Source organism: Trichomycterus rosablanca, chromosome 18, assembly GCF_030014385.1.
Source record: "Trichomycterus rosablanca isolate fTriRos1 chromosome 18, fTriRos1.hap1, whole genome shotgun sequence".
NCBI classification, from domain to species: Eukaryota; Metazoa; Chordata; class Actinopteri; order Siluriformes; family Trichomycteridae; genus Trichomycterus; species Trichomycterus rosablanca.
In genome coordinates this window covers 8,064,706-8,092,262 of record NC_086005.1, presented here as the reverse complement: position 1 = coordinate 8,092,262, position 27,557 = coordinate 8,064,706, and the positions used below count along the sequence as shown (strand labels likewise).

General features: G+C 39.4%; 2 protein-coding genes across 6 annotated transcripts in view; both read left to right on the top strand.

The window, feature by feature from the left end:
• ppip5k2 (diphosphoinositol pentakisphosphate kinase 2) overlaps positions 1 to 20,558 on the top strand; it is a 31,144-nt gene extending 10,586 nt beyond the window's left edge. Inside the window, exons 17-32 of one of the 4 annotated variants that reach the window (XM_063014596.1) lie at positions 640 to 781; positions 1,630 to 1,853; positions 1,996 to 2,123; positions 2,439 to 2,553; positions 2,795 to 2,902; positions 3,000 to 3,116; positions 4,879 to 5,049; positions 6,005 to 6,046; positions 6,179 to 6,352; positions 8,682 to 8,754; positions 10,178 to 10,297; positions 12,902 to 12,964; positions 14,532 to 14,552; positions 15,735 to 15,878; positions 15,980 to 16,084; positions 18,396 to 20,558. In XM_063014596.1, coding sequence (XP_062870666.1) covers positions 640 to 781; positions 1,630 to 1,853; positions 1,996 to 2,123; positions 2,439 to 2,553; positions 2,795 to 2,902; positions 3,000 to 3,116; positions 4,879 to 5,049; positions 6,005 to 6,046; positions 6,179 to 6,352; positions 8,682 to 8,754; positions 10,178 to 10,297; positions 12,902 to 12,964; positions 14,532 to 14,552; positions 15,735 to 15,878; positions 15,980 to 16,084; positions 18,396 to 18,910 — 2,262 coding nt within the window. In that variant the 3' untranslated portion in view covers positions 18,911 to 20,558. The remainder of the gene's footprint in view (positions 1 to 639; positions 782 to 1,629; positions 1,854 to 1,995; positions 2,124 to 2,438; positions 2,554 to 2,794; positions 2,903 to 2,999; positions 3,117 to 4,878; positions 5,050 to 6,004; positions 6,047 to 6,178; positions 6,353 to 8,681; positions 8,755 to 10,177; positions 10,298 to 12,901; positions 12,965 to 14,531; positions 14,553 to 15,734; positions 15,879 to 15,979; positions 16,085 to 18,395) is intronic. The other 3 variants (XM_063014593.1, XM_063014594.1, XM_063014595.1) reach the window with 3 other exon arrangements.
• A 2,158-nt stretch (positions 20,559 to 22,716) lies between these two features.
• On the top strand, positions 22,717 to 26,476 carry macir (macrophage immunometabolism regulator). Of its 2 annotated transcripts, none has more exons than XM_063014370.1 (2): positions 22,717 to 22,802; positions 25,181 to 26,476. In XM_063014370.1, the coding sequence occupies exon 2, from the start codon at positions 25,188 to 25,190 to the stop codon at positions 25,818 to 25,820; it is 633 nt and encodes a 210-aa protein (XP_062870440.1). In that variant the 5' UTR covers positions 22,717 to 22,802; positions 25,181 to 25,187; the 3' UTR covers positions 25,821 to 26,476. The 2 variants fall into 2 exon arrangements, with proteins under 2 accessions (XP_062870440.1, XP_062870441.1); XM_063014371.1 differs by lacking the exon at positions 22,717 to 22,802 and adding an exon at positions 24,731 to 24,744.
• Positions 26,477 to 27,557: the final 1,081 nt, after the last annotated feature.

Below are 27,557 nucleotides of genomic sequence, written 5' to 3'. Positions count from 1 at the left end.
CTCTGTGTACACATTGTTTTTGTACACGGCATTGAAAGGCAAAACAGATAACCCAAATTATCCAATTACTGGGTCAAGTCCAGGCCACCTGGACATAAGCTATTGTGGTTTGCTGTAGATGAGACCAGCTGCATCATGTGCAGCTTGGTTTAAGGGCTGACCAGTCTACTAATATTGCAAACTTGTTTTTTTTTCATTACAAGATTAAACATAAAATATTAAGGGTGTTGTAGTAACAGATAGTATGCAAGAACACAAGTAAAAACAACCTTTCATAGTATTTAAAGAAAAATAAAAGACAATTTTAACTTTGGTGTCTAAGAAGTAAAGACAGGGACACGGACAGAGACTTAAACAGAGACAGGCAGAGGCAGAGAGAGAGCTCATGAAATCCTGTAATTGAATTGATTTGCTGGTGTCCTTTTAAAACACACTCAGTGTAAGTTAAGCAATTTAAGTGTATGAACTGTAGCAAACTGCAGCTTTCATGTCAGATAAAATTATTTTAACTTTTGTTCTGTATGAAAGGATTGACTTAACTTGAACAGTCGGTGGATTAGAATCACCTCCTTAACAATGACATACATTTTTTTTTACATGGCCAATATGTGTTCTAATCTTAGATCTTCTCTGTTATAGCTGGCTCCCACTACAAGCACATCACTGGTGAAGTCCATGCAGATGATCAAGAACCCAGTGAAGACGTGCGATAAGGTTTATTTCCTTATCCATAACCTCACACTGCAGATCAGGCAGAGAATGGAAGACCCAAAGTCAGCAGGTATGAGCCTACAACTAGAGTTTTTCTACATTTACATAAATGGCTTTCAGTGGACACTTACTGTATGTCCAATGTGATCTACAGTTAGGACCGAATTTGATCCGCAATGCTCAGTGGCACCCTGGAGATGGTGGTGCTTGAATCAGCTGTTTTCCCATCAGTAGTCCAGTACCTTAATGACTTTGCTACCACTGCACATCACATAAATGTCTTCATGCTAAATCTCTAATCATTTCCATCTACAGGTACTTCTGCTTTGGTAATGTTTGCTTAGAACCAATGAACGAAAATATAAACTAGTAATTCCAACACAGTGATGTAGTGGTGCAGCAGGTGTGGCTATTCATGATCCTTGGTTTGGATTGGTTGGTCTTAGTTTGCTCTTGGTGTGATGTATAGGTGTGTCCCTAAACTTAAATAAATGTCTGTTCAGGATGTATTCCCAATGATCCCAGGATAGACTGTAAACCCACCTCAAGCCTAATAGGAATGAAGGGGTTACTGATGATGATTTACAAACTGTTCCAAGAGAAGGTTGTAATGAACACAGAACAAAGCAATTAGATTTAGTTTTAACATGAAGTTTAAACCCCTTGTTAACCCTAGGAGTGCTTTAGGCCTCTTGCTGAGTGAGCATTTTATTCTGTCTGATAAAATAACACCATAGCTGCATGGCTTTTTAGTAAATAGCTTTTGTTTTCAGCACTAAAGTGTCGAGGCTTGCATCATTCTTGTTGCAGTCTAATAGCAGCACGAGTCCCATGGCATGGGTGCCATGGAGAACTGCAAGTGTACATTCCTAGTCCTAGTCCACGCTGTGCTAAAGCTCGCTGTTCTGTTTCTCTTAGATATTCAGCTGTACCACAGTGAAACTCTGGAGCTCATGCTGCGGCGCTGGTCCAAGCTGGAAAAGGATTTTAAGATGAAGAATGGTCGCTACAACATCAGCAAAATCCCAGACATCTATGATTGCATCAAATATGATGTACAACACAACAGCTCACTTAAGCTGGACAACACCATGGAGATCTACCGGCTTTCTAAGGCTCTGGCCGATATTGTCATTCCACAGGTGTGGTGTTGTCTTTTGAACTTAATAACTAGAAGGGGTGTCCATATATTTTTTGCATCTATTTTTGTAAGTAGTGTATCTACACTAAAAGGATTTTGAAAGGTCATTGATTTTCTGCCTTCTTTTTAATTCTCCTGACCAGGAATATGGTATTTCTCAAGCTGAGAAGGTAGACATTGCCAAAGGCTACTGCACGCCTCTCATTCGCAAGATCCGCTCAGATCTGCAGAGGACCCAAGATGATGACACAGTTAATAAGCTTCACCCAGTGTAAGCCATTTCCATACATCCATGTTTTTAAGTTTAAGATTCACACATTTAGCTCAGTAGTTTCCAGCTGGACTTGAAATGGCATGTCATTAATTCATTAACAGTCCATGATCTTATCCGCACAATTCATTCTTCTGCTAACATTAATTTATGGAGATTACATGGATGTTTGATTTTGGGCAGGTGTTAGCTAAAGGTATGACTGAAAAAGGCATATCTGCTAGCTGGAAGAAGAACTTTGTTAGATCGTATTGGTCATGCTATATACTTCATATTCATTAATATTGGTTATTGTTTTTTGGGCATTGTTTGCAGTTATTCCAGAGGCGTCATGTCTCCTGAACGTCATGTGCGGACCAGGCTGTACTTCACCAGTGAGAGTCATGTGCACTCCCTGCTCTCCATTCTACGTTATGGAGCCCTATGTGATGTAAGCTATTTCAAAGTAAAACAATTTTGGGGTGCGGAGGTGGTGACCTTTGTTCTTTTCCAGACACTGACCTACAAATGTGAAACTTTGAATCTAAAAGCTGCACATATAACCCACCTATAATACTTGTTAATATTTCATATTATGCTAAATGTATGCAGCAATAGACTTCCTAGAGTTTAATTTGCATTTTCATGCCAGCTAGTTCTGGTTTAATCTGATAACATAACTGGTTTTGTAGGAGACCAAAGATGAGCAGTGGAAGAGAGCAATGGACTACCTACGAGTGGTCAGCGAGCTGAATTACATGACTCAGATTGTGATCATGCTCTATGAGGATCCCAATAAGGTAACAGTGTGATTTGATCAGGAGTTCTATGAAGCTCAGTTGACCTCATGGTTTGGGTGATATTTGATTTTGAATAATGGCTGCTGTGTGCTTTTAGGATCCCTCATCAGAGGAGCGTTTTCATGTAGAGCTGCATTTCAGTCCCGGAGCGAAGGGATGTGAGGAGGACAAAAACCTGCCATCAGGATTTGGATACAGACCTGCATCCAGAGAGGTTACACACACAGAGAACTGATTTATGCTCTAATTTATGTGGCAGTTTTCAAGGTTTAATAGTGCAAACTGTGTATATATATATACAGTGTATCACAAAAGTGAGTACACCCCTCACATTTCTGCAGATATTTAAGTATATCTTTTCATGGGACAACACTGACAAAATGACACTTTGACACCATGAAAAGTAGTCTGTGTGCAGCTTATATAACAGTGTAAATGTATTCTTCCCTCAAAATAACTCAATATACAGCCATTAATGTCTAAACCACCGGCAACAAAAGTGAGTACACCCCTTAGTGAAAGTTCCTGAAGTGTCAATATTTTGTGTGGCCACCATTATTTCCCAGAACTGCCTTAACTCTCCTGGGCATGGAGTTTACCAGAGCTTCACAGGTTGCCACTGGAATGCTTTTCCACTCCTCCATGACGACATCACGGAGCTGGCGGATATTCGAGACTTTGCGCTCCTCCACCTTCCGCTTGAGGATGCCCCAAAGATGTTCTATTGGGTTTAGGTCTGGAGACATGCTTGGCCAGTCCATCACCTTTACCCTCAGCCTCTTCAATAAAGCAGTGGTCGTCTTAGAGGTGTGTTTGGGGTCATTATCATGCTGGAACACTGCCCTGCGACCCAGTTTCCGGAGGGAGGGGATCATGCTCTGCTTCAGTATTTCACAGTACATATTGGAGTTCATGTGTCCCTCAATGAAATGTAACTCCCCAACACCTGCTGCACTCATGCAGCCCCAGACCATGGCATTCCCACCACCATGCTTGACTGTAGGCATGACACACTTATCTTTGTACTCCTCACCTGATTGCCGCCACACATGCTTGAGACCATCTGAACCAAACAAATTAATCTTGGTCTCATCAGACCATAGGACATGGTTCCAGTAATCCATGTCCTTTGTTGACATGTCTTCAGCAGACTGTTTGCGGGCTTTCTTGTGTAGAGACTTCAGAAGAGGCTTCCTTCTGGGGTGACAGCCATGCAGACGATGTAGTGTGCGGCGTATGGTCTGAGCACTGACAGGCTGACCCCCCACCTTTTCAATCTCTGCAGCAATGCTGACAGCACTCCTGCACCTATCTTTCAAAGACAGCAGTTGGATGTGACGCTGAGCACGTGCACTCAGCTTCTTTGGACGACCAACGCGAGGTCTGTTCTGAGTGGACCCTGCTCTTTTAAAACGCTGGATGATCTTGGCCACTGTGCTGCAGCTCAGTTTCAGGGTGTTGGCAATCTTCTTGTAGCCTTGGCCATCTTCATGTAGCGCAACAATTCGTCTTTTAAGATCCTCAGAGAGTTCTTTGCCATGAGGTGCCATGTTGGAACTTTCAGTGACCAGTATGAGAGAGTGTGAGAGCTGTACTACTAAATTGAACACACCTGCTCCCTATGCACACCTGAGACCTAGTAACACTAACGAGTCACATGACATTTTGGAGGGATGTAGTCTCTTAGGGGTGTACTTACTTTTGTTGCCGGTGGTTTAGACATTAATGGCTGTATATTGAGTTATTTTGAGGGAAGTATAAATTTACACTGTTATATAAGCTGCACACAGACTACTTTTCATTGTGTCAAAGTGTCATTTTGTCAGTGTTGTCCCATGAAAAGATATACTTAAATATCTGCAGAAATGTGAGGGGTGTACTCACTTTTGTGATACACTGTATATGTACACACCCATATGTTACGGTATCTGTGCATTAGCGTCACCGTGACGTGATCTTCTGGTGCTTCATTTTAGAACGAAGGCCCCAAAAAGAAGCTGCAGAGCGACAGCGATGAGGAAACTAGTGTGTTGAAGCGGGACGAGCCAGACCGAGCGCTGGTGATGTTTCGGCCTATGGTGTCTGACCCAATCTATATTCATAGAAAGTCTCCTCTCCCACGTTCCAAAAAGATCGGCTCTGTAGAGGTAAGTGCGATTCCTTGGGCAAGTTTTACCGCTGTTTTAAATTTAATTCTGTAATTGTAAAAGTTTTATTTTGTAGCAGAACAGAGGTCTAGAGAGCTACTTAATCTGAATTAATTTAATTAGATTTTATATACATTGTTCTTAGTATAAATCATTTGCTATTGAGAAAGCACTTCCTCCACACTAATCTAAATCACTGGTGTGGTGCCTGGACTGCTTTCCTTCCTCATAAGTTTGGATTCATGCCACATTAATTACCTGAACAGTTGTGACCACCCTCAGTATTCCTGCCAGATACTTTAGTAATGCAGCAGATTTAAACACTCAAGTACTTGGTTTTATTTTTAAAAATTGCTTTAGCAGATATTAGATGTTTTTGTTTACAATTAGCCTACACATAAATAATGAATGATCTCTGAGGTAGCTAAAGGGGGGAATTTACCAGTATTAATAAATAATTGCAGAATAGGGTGCTTTAGTGGTGCAGCGGTAAATTATGCTAGCCCACTACCACTGGGATCCCAGGTTCGAATTCTCAGCTGTGTCAGTGGTCAGTCAAGTGACTACATACAGACGTGATTGGCTATGTCTGGGAGGGGGGTGCATGACTGAGGCTCTTTGAAGGATTGGCATCATGTCCAAGCTGTGTTACTGCATTGCGTCCAGTTATTCTTGGAAAACCGGACCGATCATGACCTTGACCAGGATAAAGAGTGGTAAAGGTGGTAAAACAGGAAAAATACATTGAAATTATGAGTTTTGTTTGTTTTTTGTTGATTATTTTTTTTCTGTATCTGGTCTGTTAGGTAGTGTATTATTTTAAGTATTTCTGATGTTTCCATCAATAGAAAACTGAAACCCAAAGACATGGTCACTGAGCACTGGTGTAGCCAAATGTGTTCTTTAAAAAGTGCATTTTTTTTTTTTTTTTTTTTTCCTTTTTGGACATGTGTAGTCACCGTTGCTGACAGACTTTATCAAGACTTCTCCTGGCAAAGTATGACCAACTTTTTGTTTTTCTTTCCTCCTTGAACAGAGGGCCTACGTTGTGAATGTTGATGGAACTCGTAGCTGGACTGTTGTTAATGTTGCATGATTGTGCTGTTTCTGCCCCCTCTCTCACTTTCAGGAAGAAAGCCCCCTGAGTGTGTCTAGCCCTGAGTCTATTGGTACCTGGATACATTACACCTGTGGTGTTGGTACTGGGCGTCGAAGACGCAGATCAGGGGACCAAATAACTTCCTCCCCTGTCTCCCCCAAATCACTGGCTTTCACATCAAGTATTTTTGGCTCATGGCAACAGGTTTTTACAAATTTAATTCATTCTTCATAACCGCTAACTACTTGTTCATGCGCACCCAAGAAACCCTGATGGCATTCAGCAAGGACACCTAATCAGCAGATCAATCAAAAGAGTGCTTCTTGTTTATCGTTTTACTGTTCATGTTTCCTTTTACATTCCACATCGGAATGAATTCAAGCGATTTGTGACCGCCTGAATAACCATCTTTTAAGACCTAAGTGTATTGAACTAACAGTGGAGGATTGTGGGTGAAGTTGCATGTTTGTAAATATGTAACGTATAAACCCACCCTGCATTTTTCATTGTACGGTGCACTACTGCACATGTAAAAACTGACATGTTTATTTCTGAGTTTGATGGCATGCCTGCAGGTTTCAGCCACAAATAATTCATCTTTAGTGGCTTCTCAGTGTTAATGCATTCTGTGTTAATGCATTCTGTGTTTATTTATTCGCTACCTGCCTTTTTTGTGTTGCATTTCTCATTTGTAATGTGCCAAGTGTTTTGTAAAACCTCTTTGCATTGTCATGTTTCACTACATACAGTATTTCTCATCAGCGATCTTTCTTACCAGTGCTTTTAGAAGCAACTGAGCAACCTTACACAAATGCTTTATTAGATACCCTTCATCCTATGCTTCTGCACTCTGCTCCCAAATTATTGACCTGTCTGCTAAGGCACTGTGAAAGAAATCACATTTTGTCATTTACCTATCATGCAATGTCATTTAGCCATTTGATCTTGGTAGCTCTTTTTATTTATCTGCTGACTCTTATTAGCTGTCCTTCGCAATCTGCTTCATTGTAGTGTCCAGTAATTTCTCCCCTTTTCTCTAGATTGTAGTAGGTTTTTAAAAAATCTTTTGGTTCTATGTTTGCCTCCTCAGTCTTCTGCTGCTTGCTTCTTCCAGAGCTTAAAACCACCTCTGCTTTGGCACATTTAATGCACATTTTCTCACTGGTCAAATGGCATATAGACAGCAGTGTAAGTGAAAAGTTCAAAGTAGAAATAAGGAAAGTAGTAACGGAATGTGGCACTGACGTCGCACTTTTATTTTGCCTGACATCTGAGGAATATAGTATAGTTATGTCTCTGAACTCTACATTCTGTGTACTTCAGGGTTGGGCTTTCTAAACTGTGCCTTATTAGGGGTAGTGTAGAATTTATAAGTATTGCATATGAAAAAGAAATTACAGTCCACAAATTTTTTTTCGACCAGTTGTTTTTTTTTCTGCAAAGAAAAGCTGTAAGTAGTTAATAAAATTAAATATTTGTACTTACTTACCTGCAATAGTAAAACCAGAGAAAGTGATAATTTCAGTTTTCTCATTTTTTTTAGCAGAACTGTATAAACACACTTTTGCTGTATTTAACAAAACATTGGGACCTTAAATCACAAACTACAGTGATTTATGGTTTATTGGATAGTGCAACTAAGCAAGTGATTAAAGGATTAAAGTGATTAAAGTGATTTCACAGCTTTTTTACAGACCATTTAAGTACTGTACAAGAATGTGTGGCGCCATCAAAGCAAAGAAATTGCATATTTAATGCTTTAGATGCTTGATAACAGGACTGCATACAGTAATTATACTCTGGGACTTCATACAATACTTATACTGTAAATTATAGTTTTAGAATTTAGTATTTTTAATTTACAATTGCTGCTAATCACTTTTAAGCAGAGCCAAATGGCATGAATGTTTTTTGTCGCTGCTTCAAGTTTGCTATGGGCCTGAGGTAAGCCATGGGAGATGTGAGGGCACCTTGATAATCTTCCATTGTGTCCTTCTTCTACCATCTCACCCTCAGTTTTCATTCTTTTAGATCCTTTGATCCTATAATGTTTTTTCATAGTTCCTTGTTAATCCAGAGATGATGCAGCCATTGCTTGGTTCTTGGTTTTGCATGAAACTGTAAAATGAATAATTTATTTTTTTTCTTTCATTTTGTTTCCTTGTTTATTTCGGCACTGGTTCAAGCACCTATTTGGTTGGAGTTTTTTTGGTGCAGTGTTGATTTGTGGAATCTCTGCAAACTGTTGCCATGTCTCTCTTCCTTCCCCTCTGCATTTCTAATCTGTGCCATGTCTCATGCTTTGTCCTGCATCTGTTGAATGTCTTTTGTGGAATGGACTCTGTGGCCGTAGGGATGTTGCACGGTCCATTTACTTTTCAGATCATCTTATCATTGCCTGTACTAACATTTGTTTTTTGGCTTATTAACACCCGCCGAATCTGGACAAGGCCTACTTGCTTACTTACAGAAGGTTTCAACATGTCTACATTTTATTGATGGGAAGAGCTTATGTTGTGTTTTGCATCTACAGGTTTTATCAGATAACAATAGTCATGCAAGGCCAGGCAGACTGCACACAGATCCAAAGCTCACTCCTGGGATTGGTAAGCTGACTCTTATACAAATTTGCTATGAACAATACTTTATAAGTCAGTAGCTATTATTGGCTAGTGTTGACTAGTGTTGACTAGTGTTGGCCTGGATATTGTGATGTTTATGCATTGTGTTGCTATAAAACAAGCAAATTTTACTTATTTCTTATGGCTTAATGTTTTGTCGTGTTGTGATTGTCATATTGTTATTCACATCATGTTCCTCAAGAAATAAGTAAAGCCATGAAGTGAAATTGTGCCTTTCCATTTCAACTCTTCACTCTGTGTCATGGCTTTGGGTCTCTTTTAGCACTTTTAGAGTCTCCTGCACAAGCTGCTCTCTATTGATTCTCTGGTACCCAATGAATAATGACTAAAGGTGTGATGTGGAATTTAAAACAATACTTCTAATTGGCATAGTCTTAACAAACTTCAGGACCAAGATTTTTGCCACACAACCAGCTTTAACAGTGCTGACTCAGTTTCTCTCATACATGCTGGTAATGTCCTTTGTGTACGCTGTATAGTTCGCAGTGGTAAAATCAGATTTTAGAAGAGGGTCCTTTTGCGTTCTGGTTTGTATTAATGTCGTCTTGTAATTGAAATCACTACTTTTCAGACAAAGAACATAGAAATGCTGATGTCTGGGTATGACCTCAATGTCAGTAGATAAGCATTCTAATCAGTTTCATGCAGTGTATGGAATCAATGGAATTTATTTTGTATGCACACTAAGCCTAGTGAACAGTACACATTCAAATACTCAATCACTCTTTCATTCACTCTACGGCACTCACTGCACACAGTACATGATCAATCACTGATGTGGGTCTCACACCATATGATTTTAGAACCTCCAATACAAAGTGCCTCTTGATATAAATCTGCTGTCATGAGAACTATATGTGATTGCCAAAATGACTCTTGACATAAGAGAGAAGGTGTTAATAAAAATAAATGGACTAGAGTTACTTAGGTAAAACATGAAACAGTTTGTCTTAGGTTTTTGTTTAAAAAGAGGTCAAATTAAATTTAAAAACTACTGATTTATGTCTTTATTAGCATTTCTCATACTGTTTCAGCTTGTCTGGATAGTGGTCTGTAGATAGTAATTGTTCCATATAAGAGAACGGCAATTACAAATGATCAGAACTAATCAGCAAACAACAGTGGTTCTTCCTGTATGTCTTTGTACATGTATTGCTAACTTATGACTGAATAATTCTGATCACAACTGTTTTAGTAAGACTCAGTTTCCCATGAAAACCAGTTTATCTGCAGGACAAATGGCATTACTGTCATTATGGGATGCTTTTAATGAGGCTGCACTAGTCTTTCTGTGGCAAGAATCTCTTAGTCATGCATGCTGCATGCATTAAAAGGTGTGGCTCGTGGAACACACGACTGCTGTATGTATCTTCTCTAACTCCATCAGGGTCTCATTGTGCTGGCCTGTTTAGCACCATGGTGCTGGGAGGCTCCTCCAGCGCTCCTAACCTACAAGATTATGCTCATACACACCGTAAAAAGCTGACTTCTTCTGCCTTCTTAGATGGTATGTGCAAACATGCGCACACATCCTTATTAAAAAACGGTCAACCCTCATCCCTTCTTGTAAGGATTCCTGGAAAATGTCACCTTTTGTTGGTTTGTGTTACGTTTAAACCCTTAGTTTTTGCACATTTTGTTGCACATAATTTATTTGGGGTTTTATTTATTTGTTAATTATTATTCATATATATTTTTTTTTTTTTTTAACATCGTATTTTTAAATGTATATAAGCTTGTTTCAGCATAATTAAAAAAAAATTGTATATAATATCAAGGTTCAACTTCAGACAAGGACAGCAAATTGCATGATATAACATTTACATTTACATTTTCAGCATTTAGCAGACGCTTTTATCCAAAGCGACTTACACAATGAGCAATTGAGGGTTAAGGGCCTTGCTCAGGGAACCAACAGTGGCAACTTGGTGGTGGCGGGGCTTGAACCGGGAACCTTCTGTTGACTAGTCCAGTACCTTAACCACTGAGCTATCACTGGCCCATATATATATAAAAATATAAAAAATTAAATGACTAGATTTTTAGTTGACAAACTGGCCCAGCTTATTTACATTTAGGAATTTTGCAACTACTTTTATGTCTAACAGCTTTTATAGATGAAAGATTTGAATTTGGATCAGATGTGGGGTTGTAATGTAATTAGTATAAACTCTATGGGGCACCCGTTTATTCTTTTTTTTAAACACGTTGAATTAATCTTCATGGCATCGTGCTGTCGTTCTGAAAGCAGCTACAGTGTATCACAAAAGTGAGTACACCCCTCACATTTCTGCAGATATTTAAGTATATCTTTTCATGGGACAACACTGACAAAATGACACTTTGACACAATGAAAAGTAGTCTGTGTGCAGCTTATATAACAGTGTAAATTTATTCTTCCCTCAAAATAACTCAATATACAGCCATTAATGTCTAAACCACCGGCAACAAAAGTGAGTACACCCCTAAGAGACTACACCCCTAAATGTCCAAATTGAGCACTGCTTGTCATTTTCCCTCCAAAATGTCATGTGATTTGTTAGTGTTACTAGGTCTCAGGTGTGCATAGGGAGCAGGTGTGTTCAATTTAGTAGTACAGCTCTCACACTCTCTCATACTGGTCACTGAAAGGTCCAACATGGCACCTCATGGCAAAGAACTCTCTGAGGATCTTAAAAGACGAATTGTTGTGCTACATGAAGATGGCCAAGGCTACAAGAAGATTGCCAACACCCTGAAACTGAGCTGCAGCACAGTGGCCAAGATCATCCAGCGTTTTAAAAGAGCAGGGTCCACTCAGAACAGACCTCGCGTTGGTCGTCCAAAGAAGCTGAGTGCACGTGCTCAGCGTCACATCCAACTGCTGTCTTTGAAAGATAGGCGCAGGAGTGCTGTCAGCATTGCTGCAGAGATTGAAAAGGTGGGGGGTCAGCCTGTCAGTGCTCAGACCATACGCCGCACACTACATCAAATTGGTCTGCATGGCCGTCACCCCAGAAGGAAGCCTCTTCTGAAGTCTCTACACAAGAAAGCCTGCAAACAGTTTGCTGAAGACATGTCAACAAAGGACATGGATTACTGGAACCATGTCCTATGGTCTGATGAGACCAAGATTAATTTGTTTGGTTCAGATGGTCTCAAGCATGTGTGGCGGCAATCAGGTGAGGAGTACAAAGATAAGTGTGTCATGCCTACAGTCAAGCATGGTGGTGGGAATGCCATGGTCTGGGGCTGCATGAGTGCAGCAGGTGTTGGGGAGTTACATTTCATTGAGGGACACATGAACTCCAATATGTACTGTGAAATACTGAAGCAGAGCATGATCCCCTCCCTCCGGAAACTGGGTCGCAGGGCAGTGTTCCAGCATGATAATGACCCCAAACACACCTCTAAGACGACCACTGCTTTATTGAAGAGGCTGAGGGTAAAGGTGATGGACTGGCCAAGCATGTCTCCAGACCTAAACCCAATAGAACATCTTTGGGGCATCCTCAAGCGGAAGGTGGAGGAGCGCAAAGTCTCGAATATCCGCCAGCTCCGTGATGTCGTCATGGAGGAGTGGAAAAGCATTCCAGTGGCAACCTGTGAAGCTCTGGTAAACTCCATGCCCAGGAGAGTTAAGGCAGTTCTGGGAAATAATGGTGGCCACACAAAATATTGACACTTCAGGAACTTTCACTAAGGGGTGTACTCACTTTTGTTGCCGGTGGTTTAGACATTAATGGCTGTATATTGAGTTATTTTGAGGGAAGAATAAATTTACACTGTTATATAAGCTGCACACAGACTACTTTTCATTGTGTCAAAGTGTCATTTTGTCAGTGTTGTCCCATGAAAAGATATACTTAAATATCTGCAGAAATGTGAGGGGTGTACTCACTTTTGTGATACACTGTAACCAAGGTGGTCCGAAAAGTGGTTTTTTTTTTTTTTTTTTGCATCTTTTTCCCTGACTGAATCCCAACACAGCTAACTCACTAAAACTGCCACTCTTTTTCTCTTTTCCTTTTCTCCTGCATGCCCTCTAACGGTTGCTTTTCTCTGCGCTTTTCTAACCCCTTTTTCTTTTAGCTGTTGTACTTTTCAGTTCCCTGTTTTTCTCTTTCTCAGAGGCCACGCGCGGGTCTGCTGTAAAAAGATTTTCTATCTCATTTGCGCGACACCCAACCAATGGTATGTTTGCTTTTGTTAATTCCCAGTACACCCTACTTTCCGTCGTGCCCATTATTTTGTTTTGGATCTAGACCTCCCCTCTTAGTACCTTCATCGACTGCAGGGCAGTGCCATGAACATTTAGTTGTCCCTCCTTTAGATCGTGAAAATATTATTACGCCATTGTCATAATGCAAAATGCAATACAAGGTCATTTAGATCTTAATATGAGTGGAAGACTGAAAGTGCCTCATTCTAACCACACTGTATGGTGACTAATTTAAATCTGTGTGCCAGTTTGTTTTAAGAGAAGATATAGTAAGAAAACAGTGACTATAAAGCCATTTGGGATTTGTCATTGTTTAAAAAAAACTGATTTTAAGGGCACTCAGGTGGCGCAGTGGTAAAACACTCTAGCCCACCATTGCTAAGACCCCAAGCTTTTTCTGCTAAAAAAATATCAGCTTTGGCTATGTCTGAGGGAGGGCTAGCAGAAGGGATTCCTTATTGCTGCTGCAATTGTGGCCTCTGCTGGCTGGTCAGTGGTTCATGCACAAAGACTGGAAATAATGGAGTTCAGTGCACAACTCTCCGTACAGGATACTGATCTCTCTGTGAACCCACCCTGGGTATGTGAAAAGAAGCAGTTAACAAACTGCCCACATGTTGGAGGGGGTGTGTGTTGGGTGTGGTCCTCATCGGTCAGGTTCTGCAGCAGTGAAGAAGATGGAGCTGGGTAATAGGGTATGAGTAGTGTGGGAGAAAAGGAAATAGATTTTAATAAAAATGTATATTTTATGTGTCCCAAATTAGCTTAAATTGACCAAAATTAACAAAAACAAAGCATTGATAATTTAAATATTTATAACAAACTTGTGGTGTTGTCTTCTATTCATCAAAAAGCAAAATAAAGTCACTTGGAAAGAAATAGAAATAATCAGAAAAAATCAGAATAACTACACTATTTTAACCACCTATTCAGAAAAACATAAAACTGATTTTGTGACTATTTTTGTGGGTACCAACATAAGACATACTTGGTTGGGGTGTGAGCAATGACATAATGATCACATGTTTGTGAATGCGCCGTACTGTGCAGTTTTTAGTTAAATGCAGTCGTTCTTTAGTTTCCATAACATGACTCTCAGTACTCTTCAGGAAGAAAACAAAAAAGCTAAATAATTATTTTATAAATTATTCTGCCTGGAACCAAGGAGGTGTCAATTTTCTTCTTTCTATGCTAGTAGCTAAATATTTACACTTTTTTAAGTCGCTCAAATGGCGCAGCAGTCTATTACGCTAACCCACCATTGTGCCATCGGTCAGCCGGGCGTCTACACAGACATTATTGGCTATCTCGGGGAGGAAGTGAACCTGTTATGGATTGGTGCCCAGTATTTTCCAATAGAAATGAAATGGACCTGCTGTGACTCTTACCAGAATAAAGCTGTTTAGGGAAATAAAATAAATATGTGCTGTGTGACTCAAGCTTTCTCATGAAATTCAAAAAGTTAGTTCTTTTTGAGTGTGTTATTTTTTATCATTTTTGTTTTGTTTTGTTTTTATTCTGCTTTACTAAATGGGTCAGTGTTTTCCAGTATGTTCTGTGGTAAGTGTTAATTTCACCATTTGTATCCTGTTTAACGGTTGTTTGTTGTTTTTGTTTTGGCTCTGATTTCTGACCTTTTGTAGAAAGCAGCTTTTTTCTTTCTGGGTTATAATGTTTGTATTTGCTTATCCATCCTTAGCAGTAGTTGTAGTTTAACACTGTATGTGCTAGCGATGTTTGTACTCCTACAGTTTGTAATAGTATACTGGGTTTTTGGGTGACGCAGCATTTTAGTGCGCCATGCAACCTTTGAGGTGACGGAGGAAAGCAATGAGCATAGTATGATTCTTTAAACATTACAGCTCTCTAAGTGAATCTGCCACTGGTCAGTAAAAATTGGGCACAGCCAATTGCCCTGGCCAGGTTGATCGCATTGCCTGGGTAGTGGACTTGCACATTTGACTGCTCTGCTACCCAAGTGCCCACGTTGGACTAGTTTTCAGCTTGAAAGATTATGCTTATTATGTAAATGAGGCAAATTTGATAGATTTTTTTTAAAAACAATTGTAGTCTCTAGACCTGTTTTGATGATTTGAGGAATTGCAGTGTATGTCATCTAACAACACTAAGTAATTCAATAAATCTCTCTGTTATTGGATAGGCAGCAAATATAACAAGATGTTCCAAAAGCTGCTAGCAGATACAAGCAATTTGGAAAACTGGTAGGCAAAGAGTGGGCTTCCAAGTGTACTAGAGGGTATCTTAATCAGAAAGGGAGGTGTTAACTTTAAACAGGAGTCCTTTTATTTATTTGTACTATTAATATCTTAACATACACTATTTAATTGTTATTTTGACATTTCTGTTAATGACAGAACACCAGTGAAACCTAGTCTGTCAAGTACTGTACCTTGTTGTTATAAATGTAAGTTTGCTGTAAGAGTATGAAAACCTTTGCATTTCATGGTAAATTGTAATCATTATAGTGTGGCTTTCATCATCCTGGCCAGTGATGATGTGGTGGATAGAGCTTCTAGTGAGGTGTGCTGTACTCTGTTATTCACCTGCTTCCATTCTGCCAACCTCAAACTCAGTTTGATGGTGCTGTTGCTCCTTGTCGTTTTCTCAGGAAACAGAATGTCTTATCTGTGTGACTGTCTGGGTGCATCAGATAATTACACTCACTTCAGTTCAGCTGCCATTATTATGAACACTTATTAGCGCGTTTTATTTTCATTTAAGGTTTTGAGTTGTACTCCATGGTTCCCTCCATCTGTCCGCTGGAAACCCTTCACAACTCGCTGTCCCTCAAACAAGTCGACGAGTTCCTCGCCTCCATCGCCAAATCTCATGACTCTCAGCTGGACATTTCTACAGCCTCACCAGGTAGAGGAAGGACAAAATGAAGCAGCCGCCACTTAGTCTGTATGAGATGAAAAAAAACATCTAATGTTTGATTCTTTATTTATCATGTCTGTGTTTCTCAGCTGTCCAAGGAAAGAAAGCTCCATTAAACACTTATACTCCTGCGAAGGTTCTACCTTGCCCGTTCACTCAGTCAGCAAAGAAGTCACCAGAGCACCCATTAACAGGCATGTATACATTTTAATAAGAACAGCTTACAAAAAGAACTAAGTTTAGTGTACCTACATGTGTTTAATGTTAACAGTTACACATTTAACAGTTTGTTTAATCGAAAAGCATTATTACCTTTTTATAGTAATTTAATGGTGCAGCTGAGAAAAATCATCTCTTGAACCAACACATTCCACTTGTAATGTGCTTTGTGTCTGAATGATTAAACTGTAAATATGTACAGTGTATCACAAAAGTGAGTACACCCCTCACATTTCTGCAAATATTTCATTATATCTTTTCATGGGACAACACTATAGACATGAAACTTGGATATAACTTAGAGTAGTCAGTGTACAACTTGTATAGCAGTGTAGATTTACTGTATTCTGAAAATAACTCAACACACAGCCATTAATGTCTAAATAGCTGGCAACATAAGTGAGTACACCCCACAGTGAACATGTCCAAATTGTGCCCAAATGTGTCGTTGTCCCTCCCTGGTGTCATGTGTCAAGGTCCCAGGTGTAAATGGGGAGCAGGGCTGTTAAATTTGGTGTTTTGGGTACAATTCTCTCATACTGGCCACTGGATATTCAACATGGCACCTCATGGCAAAGAACTCTCTGAGGATGTGAGAAATAGAATTGTTGCTCTCCACAAAGATGGCCTGGGCTATAAGAAGATTGCTAACACCCTGAAACTGAGCTACAGCATGGTGGCCAAGGTCATACAGCGGTTTTCCAGGACAGGTTCCACTCGGAACAGGCTTCGCCAGGGTCGACCAAAGAAGTTGAGTCCACGTGTTCGGTGTCATATCCAGAGGTTGGCTTTAAAAAATAGACACATGAGTGCTGCCAGCATTGCTGCAGAGGTTGAAGACGTGGGAGGTCAGCCTGTCAGTGCTCAGACCATACGCCGCACACTGCATCAACTCGGTCTGCATGGTCATCATCCCAGAAGGAAGCTGACGCACAAGAAAGCCCGCAAACAGTTTGCTGAAGACAAGCAGTCCAAGAACATGGATTACTGGAATGCCCTGTGGTCTGACGAGACCAAGATAAACTTGTTTGGCTCAGATGGTGTCCAGCATGTGTGGCGGCGCCCTGGTGAGAAGTACCAAGACAACTGTATCTTGCCTACAGTCAAGCATGGTGGTGGTAGCATGCATCATGGTCTTGGGCTGCATGAGCGTTGCTGGCACTGGGGAGCTGCAGTTCATTGAGGGAAACATGAATTCCAACATGTACTGTGACATTCTGAAACAGAGCATGATCCCCTCCCTTCGAAAACTGGGCCTCATGGCAGTTTTCCAACAGGATAACGACCCCAAACACAACCTCCAAGATGACAACTGCCTTGCTGAGGAAGTTGAAGGTAAAGGTGATGGACTAAACCCAATTGAGCACCTGTGGCGCATCCTCAAGTGGAAGGTGGAGGAGTTCAAGGTGTCTAACATCCACCAGCTCCGTGATGTCATCATGGAGGAGTGGAAGAGGATTCCAGTAGCAACCTGTGCAGCTCTGGTGAATTCCATGCCCAGGAGGGTTAAGGCAGTGCTGGATAATAATGGTGGTCACACAAAATATTGACACTTTGGGCACAATTTGGACATGTTCACTGTAGGGTGTACTCACTTATGTTGCCAGCTATTTAGACATTAATGGCTGTGTGTTGAGTTATTTTCAGAAGACAGTAAATCTACACTGCTATACAAGCTGTACACTGACTACTCTAAGTTATATCCAAGTTTCATGTCTATAGTGTTGTCCCATGAAAAGATATAATGAAATATTTGCAGAAATGTGAGGGGTGTACTCACTTTTGTGATACACTGTATGTACAGGTTTCCAATGCTTTTTAAAAATTGGCTTTCCACTACTTTGCTTTTACCTTAAAAAAAAAAAAAAACATTGTACATGTTTTACCAAACTGAAATAAATGCAAAGAGGATTTTTGCTTTTACCAAAAAGGGCAAAAATAGCTTCTATAGAGGCAGCGCGAACCCCAAACTGTGAGATTAAATGAGAGGTAAATGAAACTACACAGTGCATACTTTATTTCGTCTTTATATAGGTATTTATTATATAATTCCTGCTTTTATTTGGTATGATGTGGTAGATGTTCTTTGGAAGGGGGGTTAGGATGCTGAAAATCCTTGTACTTTGGTATAGCAGAGAATAACTATTTGAGCATCTGTAAGCAAAGATTCTTTTCAGTTTGTTTGACTCTTTACAGTTCAAACATGCAATTCAATCACAGATGTTCATATGCATTAATGATAATTAAGGACTCACAAATGTAAAGATTTTTTTTTATTCTCCCTAGTCAGTACTGGCTCTCCTTCCAGATCGGCCTGTTTAGATGAAGCAGACATTGTTCAGCACGTTGCCCGTGGCGACAAGGCATGGCTGCAGAATTCATCTCCACAGCCAACAGAGAGGAAAGCACCGGCTCAACCCAGCACCACATCATTGCGCAATGCTGTTAGCATCTCAGCCTGCCAGGAAACCCAGCCAGATAAAACATCAACCCAAACTCAAGCATGGGCAGCATGCTGTACGGTCTCTACCCAGTATGCACCCTGTTCTCCTGATAGTGTAACAAAAACTCATCAGCCATCTTCTTATGATGAACGCCATCATATCATTTCAAAACAGATCAATACCAGTAACATTCAGAGAGCAGCAGAAGCAGCTCACTCTCACCAGCTTGCCAAGCAAACGTCTCGCACACCGCAGGCTTGCTTTTCAAAACCAGAGACTGTAACAGAGAAATGCCTGTTAAATAATGTTCTTGAAGAAAAAGAAGTTTTAGATTTTGTTAAACTGAACAAACACTGAAAGTCTTTTGCTTAAACAGTGCTGTTAATCAGAGAGCACTGATAAGCCTATCAACACTGAGCACAGAGTTCCTATCAAAGCCTCTCACTGACAATATTTATAAACTGTGATCAATACTGTGATTGTTTTGATTTCTACATTCATTATCCACTTCAGACATTTATTTACATTGTTTACATGATGCCAACTGACATGTCAACAGAACCCTAGAAGCTATTTATTGTTACAGATTACTCAGAGCTGTTCACTTGTCACCATGTGTCTGTGTATCAGTGCTGGGTGACAAACTGTAAATGCTGCTTTAGTTGGAAAAGCTGATGCATTTTAAGAACTCATCATATTAGTCTTCATTTTTTAATCTTAAGTAACTACTCCATACTTAACAGGATCACATTTAGATCCAGAATCTGTTCCGGAAACACTAGCACAAGGCAGGAATACACCATGCTGTAAGCCAGTGTTAGCTAATTTATCAATTCAGGGTTTATCGGGAGGTGCAGCGGTCTAACACGCTATCACACTGTGGCGTGTTTAAACTCGCCATCCTGAACTTGGTTGGGCATCCACACAAACACAGTTGGCCGTGTTTCATGGTAGGATCGTTGGACAGGGTCTGCTCCCACTGTCGTTGTGATATGTGACGAGTCTAAACGCCTGTTTGGAAAGTATGAATAATCCTAATCTGGGTTGATTGTCCTTTGTTTATCTGTTTGCTGTGTTTCAGATGATCTGAGTACAGTTTACACTACAGTTTAGGTCATCATATGATTTGATGCCCCCTCTATAGAAATAGCCACCTATTTCGTAAGGCTAGCACATGCTTTCTTCAAGACAAGCAGTGTATTTGATGTCCCAGGATTCTCTAAACAGAGTGCGCTAACTGTCCTGACAGAGATGTGACATGTCACATGATTGACCCAGGAACTGCATTTCTGTTGCTTGTATCAGTCAGCTCTTGACCACCTGATGGTTTATAGCATTGCTGATACTTAGTTCAGTCACCCCTGAATGATTGTCAATGTCTGTTGTGCCACTCAAGACCAGTCAGTGCTTTATTTCCTTCACTTTTTATGTTTTAAATAACCCATTTCATGTCATTCCAATTTCAGTGTCCACTTTTGAAAGCTGACAACGTTCATGTCATGTTACATTGGGATTTATTTTCAAAAGAATCCAGTTTTAACAGTTGTATTACAGTGACAGAATGTAAAATATTAAATACACTCATCCCACTTTAAATGCCAAATACAATGCCATGTTTATTGTCATTATTACATTTGTGTATTTAAATGTTAGAAAGTACAATCAAATGTATACAGTGCAGATCAGAAGTATCTTAGTGTTTTTTTATAATAGTTTCTTAAAAGCCCAGCACTTTCTGGATCTCAAGTTAAAATCTAAAGTGAAATGTAGTAATAAAGAAGTGCTATTTTTAATACATATTTTTGGTTACGAAAAATCTTTCATTTTTATTTTACTAAATTTGGTGAAAAATCTGCCTTAGAGTTACCTTTGTGAAATATATTTCCATCACATCATCACATGATAACCAGAAACCATAACCATATGTTATCATAAACTTACATAAATTAGAATGTATATACATGTATGTTTGTATTTATATGGGAATAAACCTTGGATGAACTTCTGTTGTGTGGTTTGATAATTATATGCATGTTACGCTCATGTAACTGATAATGAAACACAATGATGTGTATGCTGCTCTTTTAGGCTGACATATACCTTCATTAAAAAGGCCTCTTAGTAGTTTTTTAACTATTTATACAACATATTTATTACTAAAATGTATATACAATTACTGGCAATGGAATTAAGAGCTTTAAATATGGCATGTTTTTTCATCCACAAATTTCTACATTAGTCAACCAGTTTATTGTGATACAAACTATTAACTGACGTAATATTATTCACACTACTCTTCAACTCTTAATGAAAATTGACATATTTTACACATTTATAGAATTGTTGGGACACCATGGTAAAATATATAGACCATTATCATAAGAATAACAATAGTTTAGTCAGAATAATTTCTAAGGAAACAAGTGTAGCCAAACCATGTCAAGCTAATTGTTTTCACAGTTGTTACAGACCATCTGCATAATTTCTTATTAAAACAGCTCTGACCCACTAGGACCTGGATTCCACAAAGCATCTGAGAACACCTGAGGTAGATGGTACCAGGATATCAGCAGCAGATTCTTCAACTTCTGTTGATTACAATGTGAATCATCCACAGTGCACCCTGGTGTGGGTAAACAGTACATGTAGTCTTGGGGTAAACAGGATTGTTAAACCAGCTGACTTTCATCCTTAGCTCTGATTTCCAGTTCTGATGCCTGCATGCTGTTTTATGGTGCTTTTGATGGTGGTCAGGAGTAAGGATTATTTGGTTGACAAATTCGGCAACCCTACGCTCACATGGGGAATTGCTACTACAAACACCAGTAATTAAAATATGATGCCACATGATTATATTACATCATAAATTTAGCAACTGTTGGGCCCTTGAGCAAGGCCCTTATCCCTCTCTGCTCCAGGGGCGCCGTACGATGGCTGACCCCAGCTTTCAAACAAGCTGAGATATGCAAAGAAAGAATTTTGTTGTACTGTATGTCTATATATGTATACACTGTATATGTTGATAAATATGTGTGGATTAATTGCTACAATTTTTGATATTTAAAATTATTCTTGATAACTGAGTAATAATGTAATATTTGTGATGGCACTGTGACACAAAGCAACCTGGGTCCTGGGGACCTGGGTTTAATCCTCATCCTCAGTTACTGTGAGAGGTTTTGCACACTCTTCTGTCTTCTTTGTCTCTGTTGCCTCCATGCTCTTCAGGCTTAAATTGGCCTAAATATCTGCACTACACTGGCCTTAAATGTGAGGTACTGAGTAAAAGTGTAAGAAATTATGTTGTCTTGAAATTATTGGCACTGTATACATAGTGTATCACTGTCTTGTGGATAGCCAGAGCCTGAATACAGTGGATCATAAAAATTAAGAACTAAATTATGTACAAATTGTAACAGGTTAGTAAACAAGTACAGTGGTACCTTGAAACTCGATGTCAGTTGGTTATGGGAGTGGCATTAAGTTAAAAAGGCATCGAGTTTCAATGTATTTTTTCACATAAGGATGTATAGGAAACCTGTTAATGCATTCCATGGTCCCATGGCTAATGTAAAATAATGGGATTGTTTTTGACACGTATAAACTGAAAAAAACGATGTCGTTCTTTTAATACATTAAATCACGTTAACCTTTTTTTTTTTTTTTTAACAATAAGCGTTTTAGACTCCCTTGGAAAAGCTGATTCTTACGATTTCTCAGAACCTCGAGCTGTAACAGAATCAGAATCAGAATATCTTTATTGTCATTATACCAGGTATAACGAAATTAAGGTGCCATACTCTCAAGTGTTATAAACAATATTAAAGAAAGAAAACTAGAATTTACAAAATAACACAAATTAAAAGTGAAACAGTGAGAAGAATCCAGCTAAACACAGATACATGTGGAGCTTTCAGATTGAATTTGACAGTTTTCCACACAATGCAGGTTCGTCTCATATGCGCAATCTGATGACGTCTTACCGCACCGCTCAAGCCAAGCGCTAAACAAAGCGGTTGTTCAATGTTAATTTGAAATTAAATAATTACAATTTTTTTTCGAGTTTAAGGGTAAAAACTTCGAGTTACAAGGTACCACTGTAGTAAGAAACATGCTTATTATCGAGCGCATCCCTGATTGTGGGAGGTGCCTGTAGGATCAGAGGTTTTGGGCTCCTTTGGCCTTCCACAATACCGATACTACAGTGACAAGACAAGGCGTGTAGGGACGGAGCTGGCTAACCGAACAGGTCTGTTGTGCTTTCATTATTTCATGTATTTACTTCATTTTTAATACGTGATCGGTGCAGCTTGTTAAATCAAAACGAAATACTTCATATCTAACAATTCGACTGTAATTGTGTATTAACAGTGCTATTGTGTAACCGGGGCGGTTATGCTACATTACAAGTGGTCCAGCTCCCCTGTGAAAGATGATTATAAGCTTGGAGCGAACACCAGCAGGGCTTCTGATTCATTTGGTTTATTTAACTAATAATTGTAAAAATATTAATGATATTTAATAATCCGGCGTTTTCTGTTGCTCATTCTGCAGTGACGGCAGGATGCAGCTCAGCTCTTTATAATGCAGTTCTGCTGTTAGCATCTAGGCCGCAAACCGTCCAAATTGCATTGAATTCCGTTTTATAACAGAGTAAAATTATATTAATATAATAAATTAAACCTGCAATGGTTGATATTTTTGAAGCACAAGAATGATTTATTATTGTTAACACTAAAAACGCACGATTATGGCAGGTGTTTATGGCTTGGAGTGGAAATGTACCAAATGACTTCCTACTTGATTCAGTTGATGTATTATTGACTTTACATTTAGATTTACTTTATATTCAGAAACAGAACTGAAATATAGAAATGAATCTGCTTTGTTTTATATAACTGGAAAGCCTTTATAAAAAACATACATTTGCTTTGATCACATTGTGTTCTGCATCTGTTTCACTGTTTCCTTTAGTCCTCCAGGTTCTTTGTAGTATTCAAAACAATTCAAATATTGTTATATTAATTTTTACACTGAACAATGATATTCATTTAATTTCCACTCATTTCTAACAACAGTAATTCAGGCCTAATTTACACATGCATTAAAAAGCATTCTACCTCCACCCTGAATCAATAATGGAATGTATCTGATATATAAAAGACAAATCTGATATTAAATACTACACATATTTCAATTAAATGTGCTGGGTTGTTGTTGATTTTCTTTTGAAACGGCATAAAAGGTTTTCCTAGACTTTAGCATCAATTCCTTCATTAATACAGACTTCAATATACTTTTAATAACACTATATGAGTTTTATGTACTGTACACCCCACTGGTTTGAATGCATGTCTATTGTAAGTGTATGAATCATTCATTAATAAGTTCATTCCAATTATGATAGTTGGGGGTACAGATCCTATTCACGCCCCTTTTCTGTTGCATGGTACCCTTCAGTGCAATATGGCACCCATTACAAGCCAGTGTTATGTGTACCAAACCTAAAGTTTTATTCTTAATTACCAGTTGCACAAGGGGAGTTGTAGCCTAATGGTTAAGTTACTGGACTAGTAAGCAAAAGGTCGCTGGTTCAAGCCTCCACCTCTGCCAGGTTACCACTGTTGGACCCTTGAGCAAGGCCTTTAACCCTTAATTGCTTAGAAAATATATTGTCACAGTACCGTAAGTCACTTTGGATAAAAGCGTCTGCTAAATGTAAACAGGGGAATGTGGCCCTAATTATTTGGGTGAGTCTTAAATTAACAGTGCCCCTGTTTTTTGTATGGAATAGACAACTGGAGCTTTATTTTCACCTTAAATCAAGCCTCAGCTATGAAATAAAAGGACATTTTTAATCAACAACATCAACCAAACAATGATTGATTTTTTCGGTTAATGTTTAATCTGTTAGTCTTTAACATCCCTTTATGGCTTATCAGTGTATATCCACAGGGTCTGTTTTACTGTATGCAGTCACGTGCTACACATGTATACTTTCTAAAACCCACATCTGATAAAAACAAGCAAATACGGTATTTTTAACCTTAGTATGCAAACCTGTTTTTCAAATCAGATTAGTCACATTGGTAAATGCATTAGTCAGTTTTAAACTAATGGTTAAATGATTGGCTAAAGCTGACAGCGTTGTTGCTGTTACTTAGCAACTGGAGGTCAGCTGAGTAATACAGGTAAAGGCAAAAGACTGTTTTTCAACCAATTTAATTTTGTATTAATGTGTTATAATGTTCACCCATTGGTGGCAGTCGACTTTCACTAGTATTTTTTGTATTGTTTATGTTTGATGGATCATAACATTTTTGTGTACACTACGTGCATGAGTCAGATTAAAGCCTCAGTCTGAGTGTAGTTTGTAAGATTTATTTATGCCAATATGTCATCATGGACCATGTGTTTGGCCGGGCAGCATGCACTACCATATGTCCATGTTATTCTGGCAGACGGGCACTCATCAGGGACTTCTTCACTTTGTGTCTCAAAAACCACAGATTATAGCATGTTGTGCTATTACTGTATATTTGTTTTTGTGAAAATCCAAATTTATATCTGAAGTGATTTAAAAAAAAAAAAAAGCTGATAAAAAGCTCTCTGTGTTGTTTTTTCTAGCCAGGCCATGTCTGTGAAGATGGAACTGGAGGTCAGTGGAGTGTCCAGGGCCCCCGTGTCTGTTTTACCTGCTGCTGAGGTCAAAGCCACACTAAAACCTGAGGTGGAGAAACCACGCTGCTCTAGCACACCATGCTCACCCATTAAAAGTACTGTCTCAGGATACCAGATCCTTCACATGAACTCTAACTACCTGGTGGGCTTCACCACTGGTGAGGAGCTTCTCAAACTGGCCCACAAGTGGTCTGGTCCAGAGAAGAGTGGCACAGAGGCTTTGCCCAGCTCTATCCAGAAACCTACAGATTTAGGGCTGCATCGCAGCTCGCGTGTTTACAAAACCAAAAGCCGTTACTACCAACCCTATGACATCCCTGCTATTGATGGGCGACGTAGGAGGCGAATGCCAAGTTCAGGCGACGTCCGCTTCAGGTCGCCTACGCCCGGAGAGCCCAGTAAAGCTCTGCATGGGTCGCTGCCACTCTGCCTGCTTAAGGCTACGCGGGCACACTCGAAGTCTCTGGACTACCTCAACCTGGACAAGATAAGTCTGAGCGAGCCTGCCGATACTGACGTACTACAGTACCAGCTTCAGCATCTCACGCTGCGTGCTGAGCGCATGTTCACCAGGAACAAAACATGAACTGATGAAAGGCCTCTCGCACTGACAGCCAGGCCCTTTATTCACAGGATCTGGCTGCCTTTTTGGGCCTTGCATTTCTCCGGTGAAATCATAGGAGGTTCCTGTAGTCAGGGCACATTTAGGCCACGAACGTTGCTATCTTAGGAGCTTTTTGTTAAACCAGAAGGTTTTATGAGGCACCTTGAGGCCTGACTAACTTAAACTTTAACCTGTGAACAGAATGATGTTAATTTAATAATGTGTGTGACAGGGTAAGTGTGAGATTGTCCAGAATTAGCAATAAATCATATGCTTAAGAGTTGCTACTACTCTTTGTGTGTGTGTGTGTGTGTGTGTGTGTGTGTGTGTGTGTGTGTGTGTGTGTGTGTGTGTGTGTGTGTGTGTGTGTGTGTGTGTGTGTGTGTGTGTGTGTGTGTGTGTGTGTGTGTGTGTGTGTGTGTGTGTGTGTGTGTGTGTGTGTGAGAGAGTGTGTGTGTACGCCTGTGCTGAGGTTTTAATGTGAAAATGCCTTTGCAGAAATGTGGGTAATTGTCTACTAGATTTTACTGTTAAACAAATGGATTCTTTTTGTAACCAGTTTATTATATCTTGCCTTGTTGTTCTCATAACTTTAGCATTTTAGCATTAGCATCTTCACATTCTTAGGTGTGTCAGTAATAGGGATGGGCATTTTGGCTATTTTTGCTGTTAAATTTTTAGCATTGTTAAACACTTCTTATATGTTCAAAATGAGAAAGTACTTACAGAAAGAAACTTATAACTAATTAATAGTCAAAACACGAAAGTTGTCTGATTTTCAGCAAAATTCATTTTTAAATGTAGCTATACACTACATTTACTAATATTACTATTCAGTGCAATGCTACGCTTAGTCTGTATCCAGTAAAACTGTAAATCTGTAGTGCTACAGTCGATCATTGGTCTCCATCTTGCTCTGTCCTGAACATTCTCCTTAGTCACCCTATATCCACCTGCATGTCCTTCTTCACCATGTCCATAAACCTCCTTCTTGGTCTTCTTCTCCATCTTCACCACCCTTCTCCTGACAGAACTCTTTATCCCTCTTCTGCACATGCCTAAACTATCAATCTCTTCTCCCTAAATTTGTCTCCAAAACATCCTACCTGCTCTGTCCCTCCAAACTGGCTTCTGTTTTTCAGAACAAACGTTTTGGCAGGTTTGTGATTGGATTATTTTTACTAGTGCTTATATTTTTGAATATAAATCTGATTTGTTGGACTAAATGACGTGCTAACTTGTGCGGTCTTTTACTTGATACTTTCGTATCCACTAAGAAATTATTTGTCTTGTCTTAGTATTTTTGTTAGTACTTTTTCAATTTTTGTCTGTATCCTACCCATTCCTGTACATCAAATATACCATATTACATAAATAAATAGTAGGAATTCTTTAGATAATTATTAGAAAATAAATGTGCCCATTCCTTGTGTTAGATGAGCTCACTTTCCAGTTAGTTTAGAATCTTAATGTACAATATGACTGTTACACAATGTGCTATAGGATGATTTAGACAGGAGAGGATTAGGAGCTAAGATTAGCACTTCTTAAACACACCATTAATCCTGCTTTTCTGTTTGTGCTCCGTACACTCCAGGACACTGGCAAATTGGCCAGCTTTTCAGACTGAGTAATCCATCATGTGTGGTTGCTATATTAAGTGAATACTATATATAGACATTGACAACAGTTCTTTTCTTTCTTATGTTGCTACTAAGA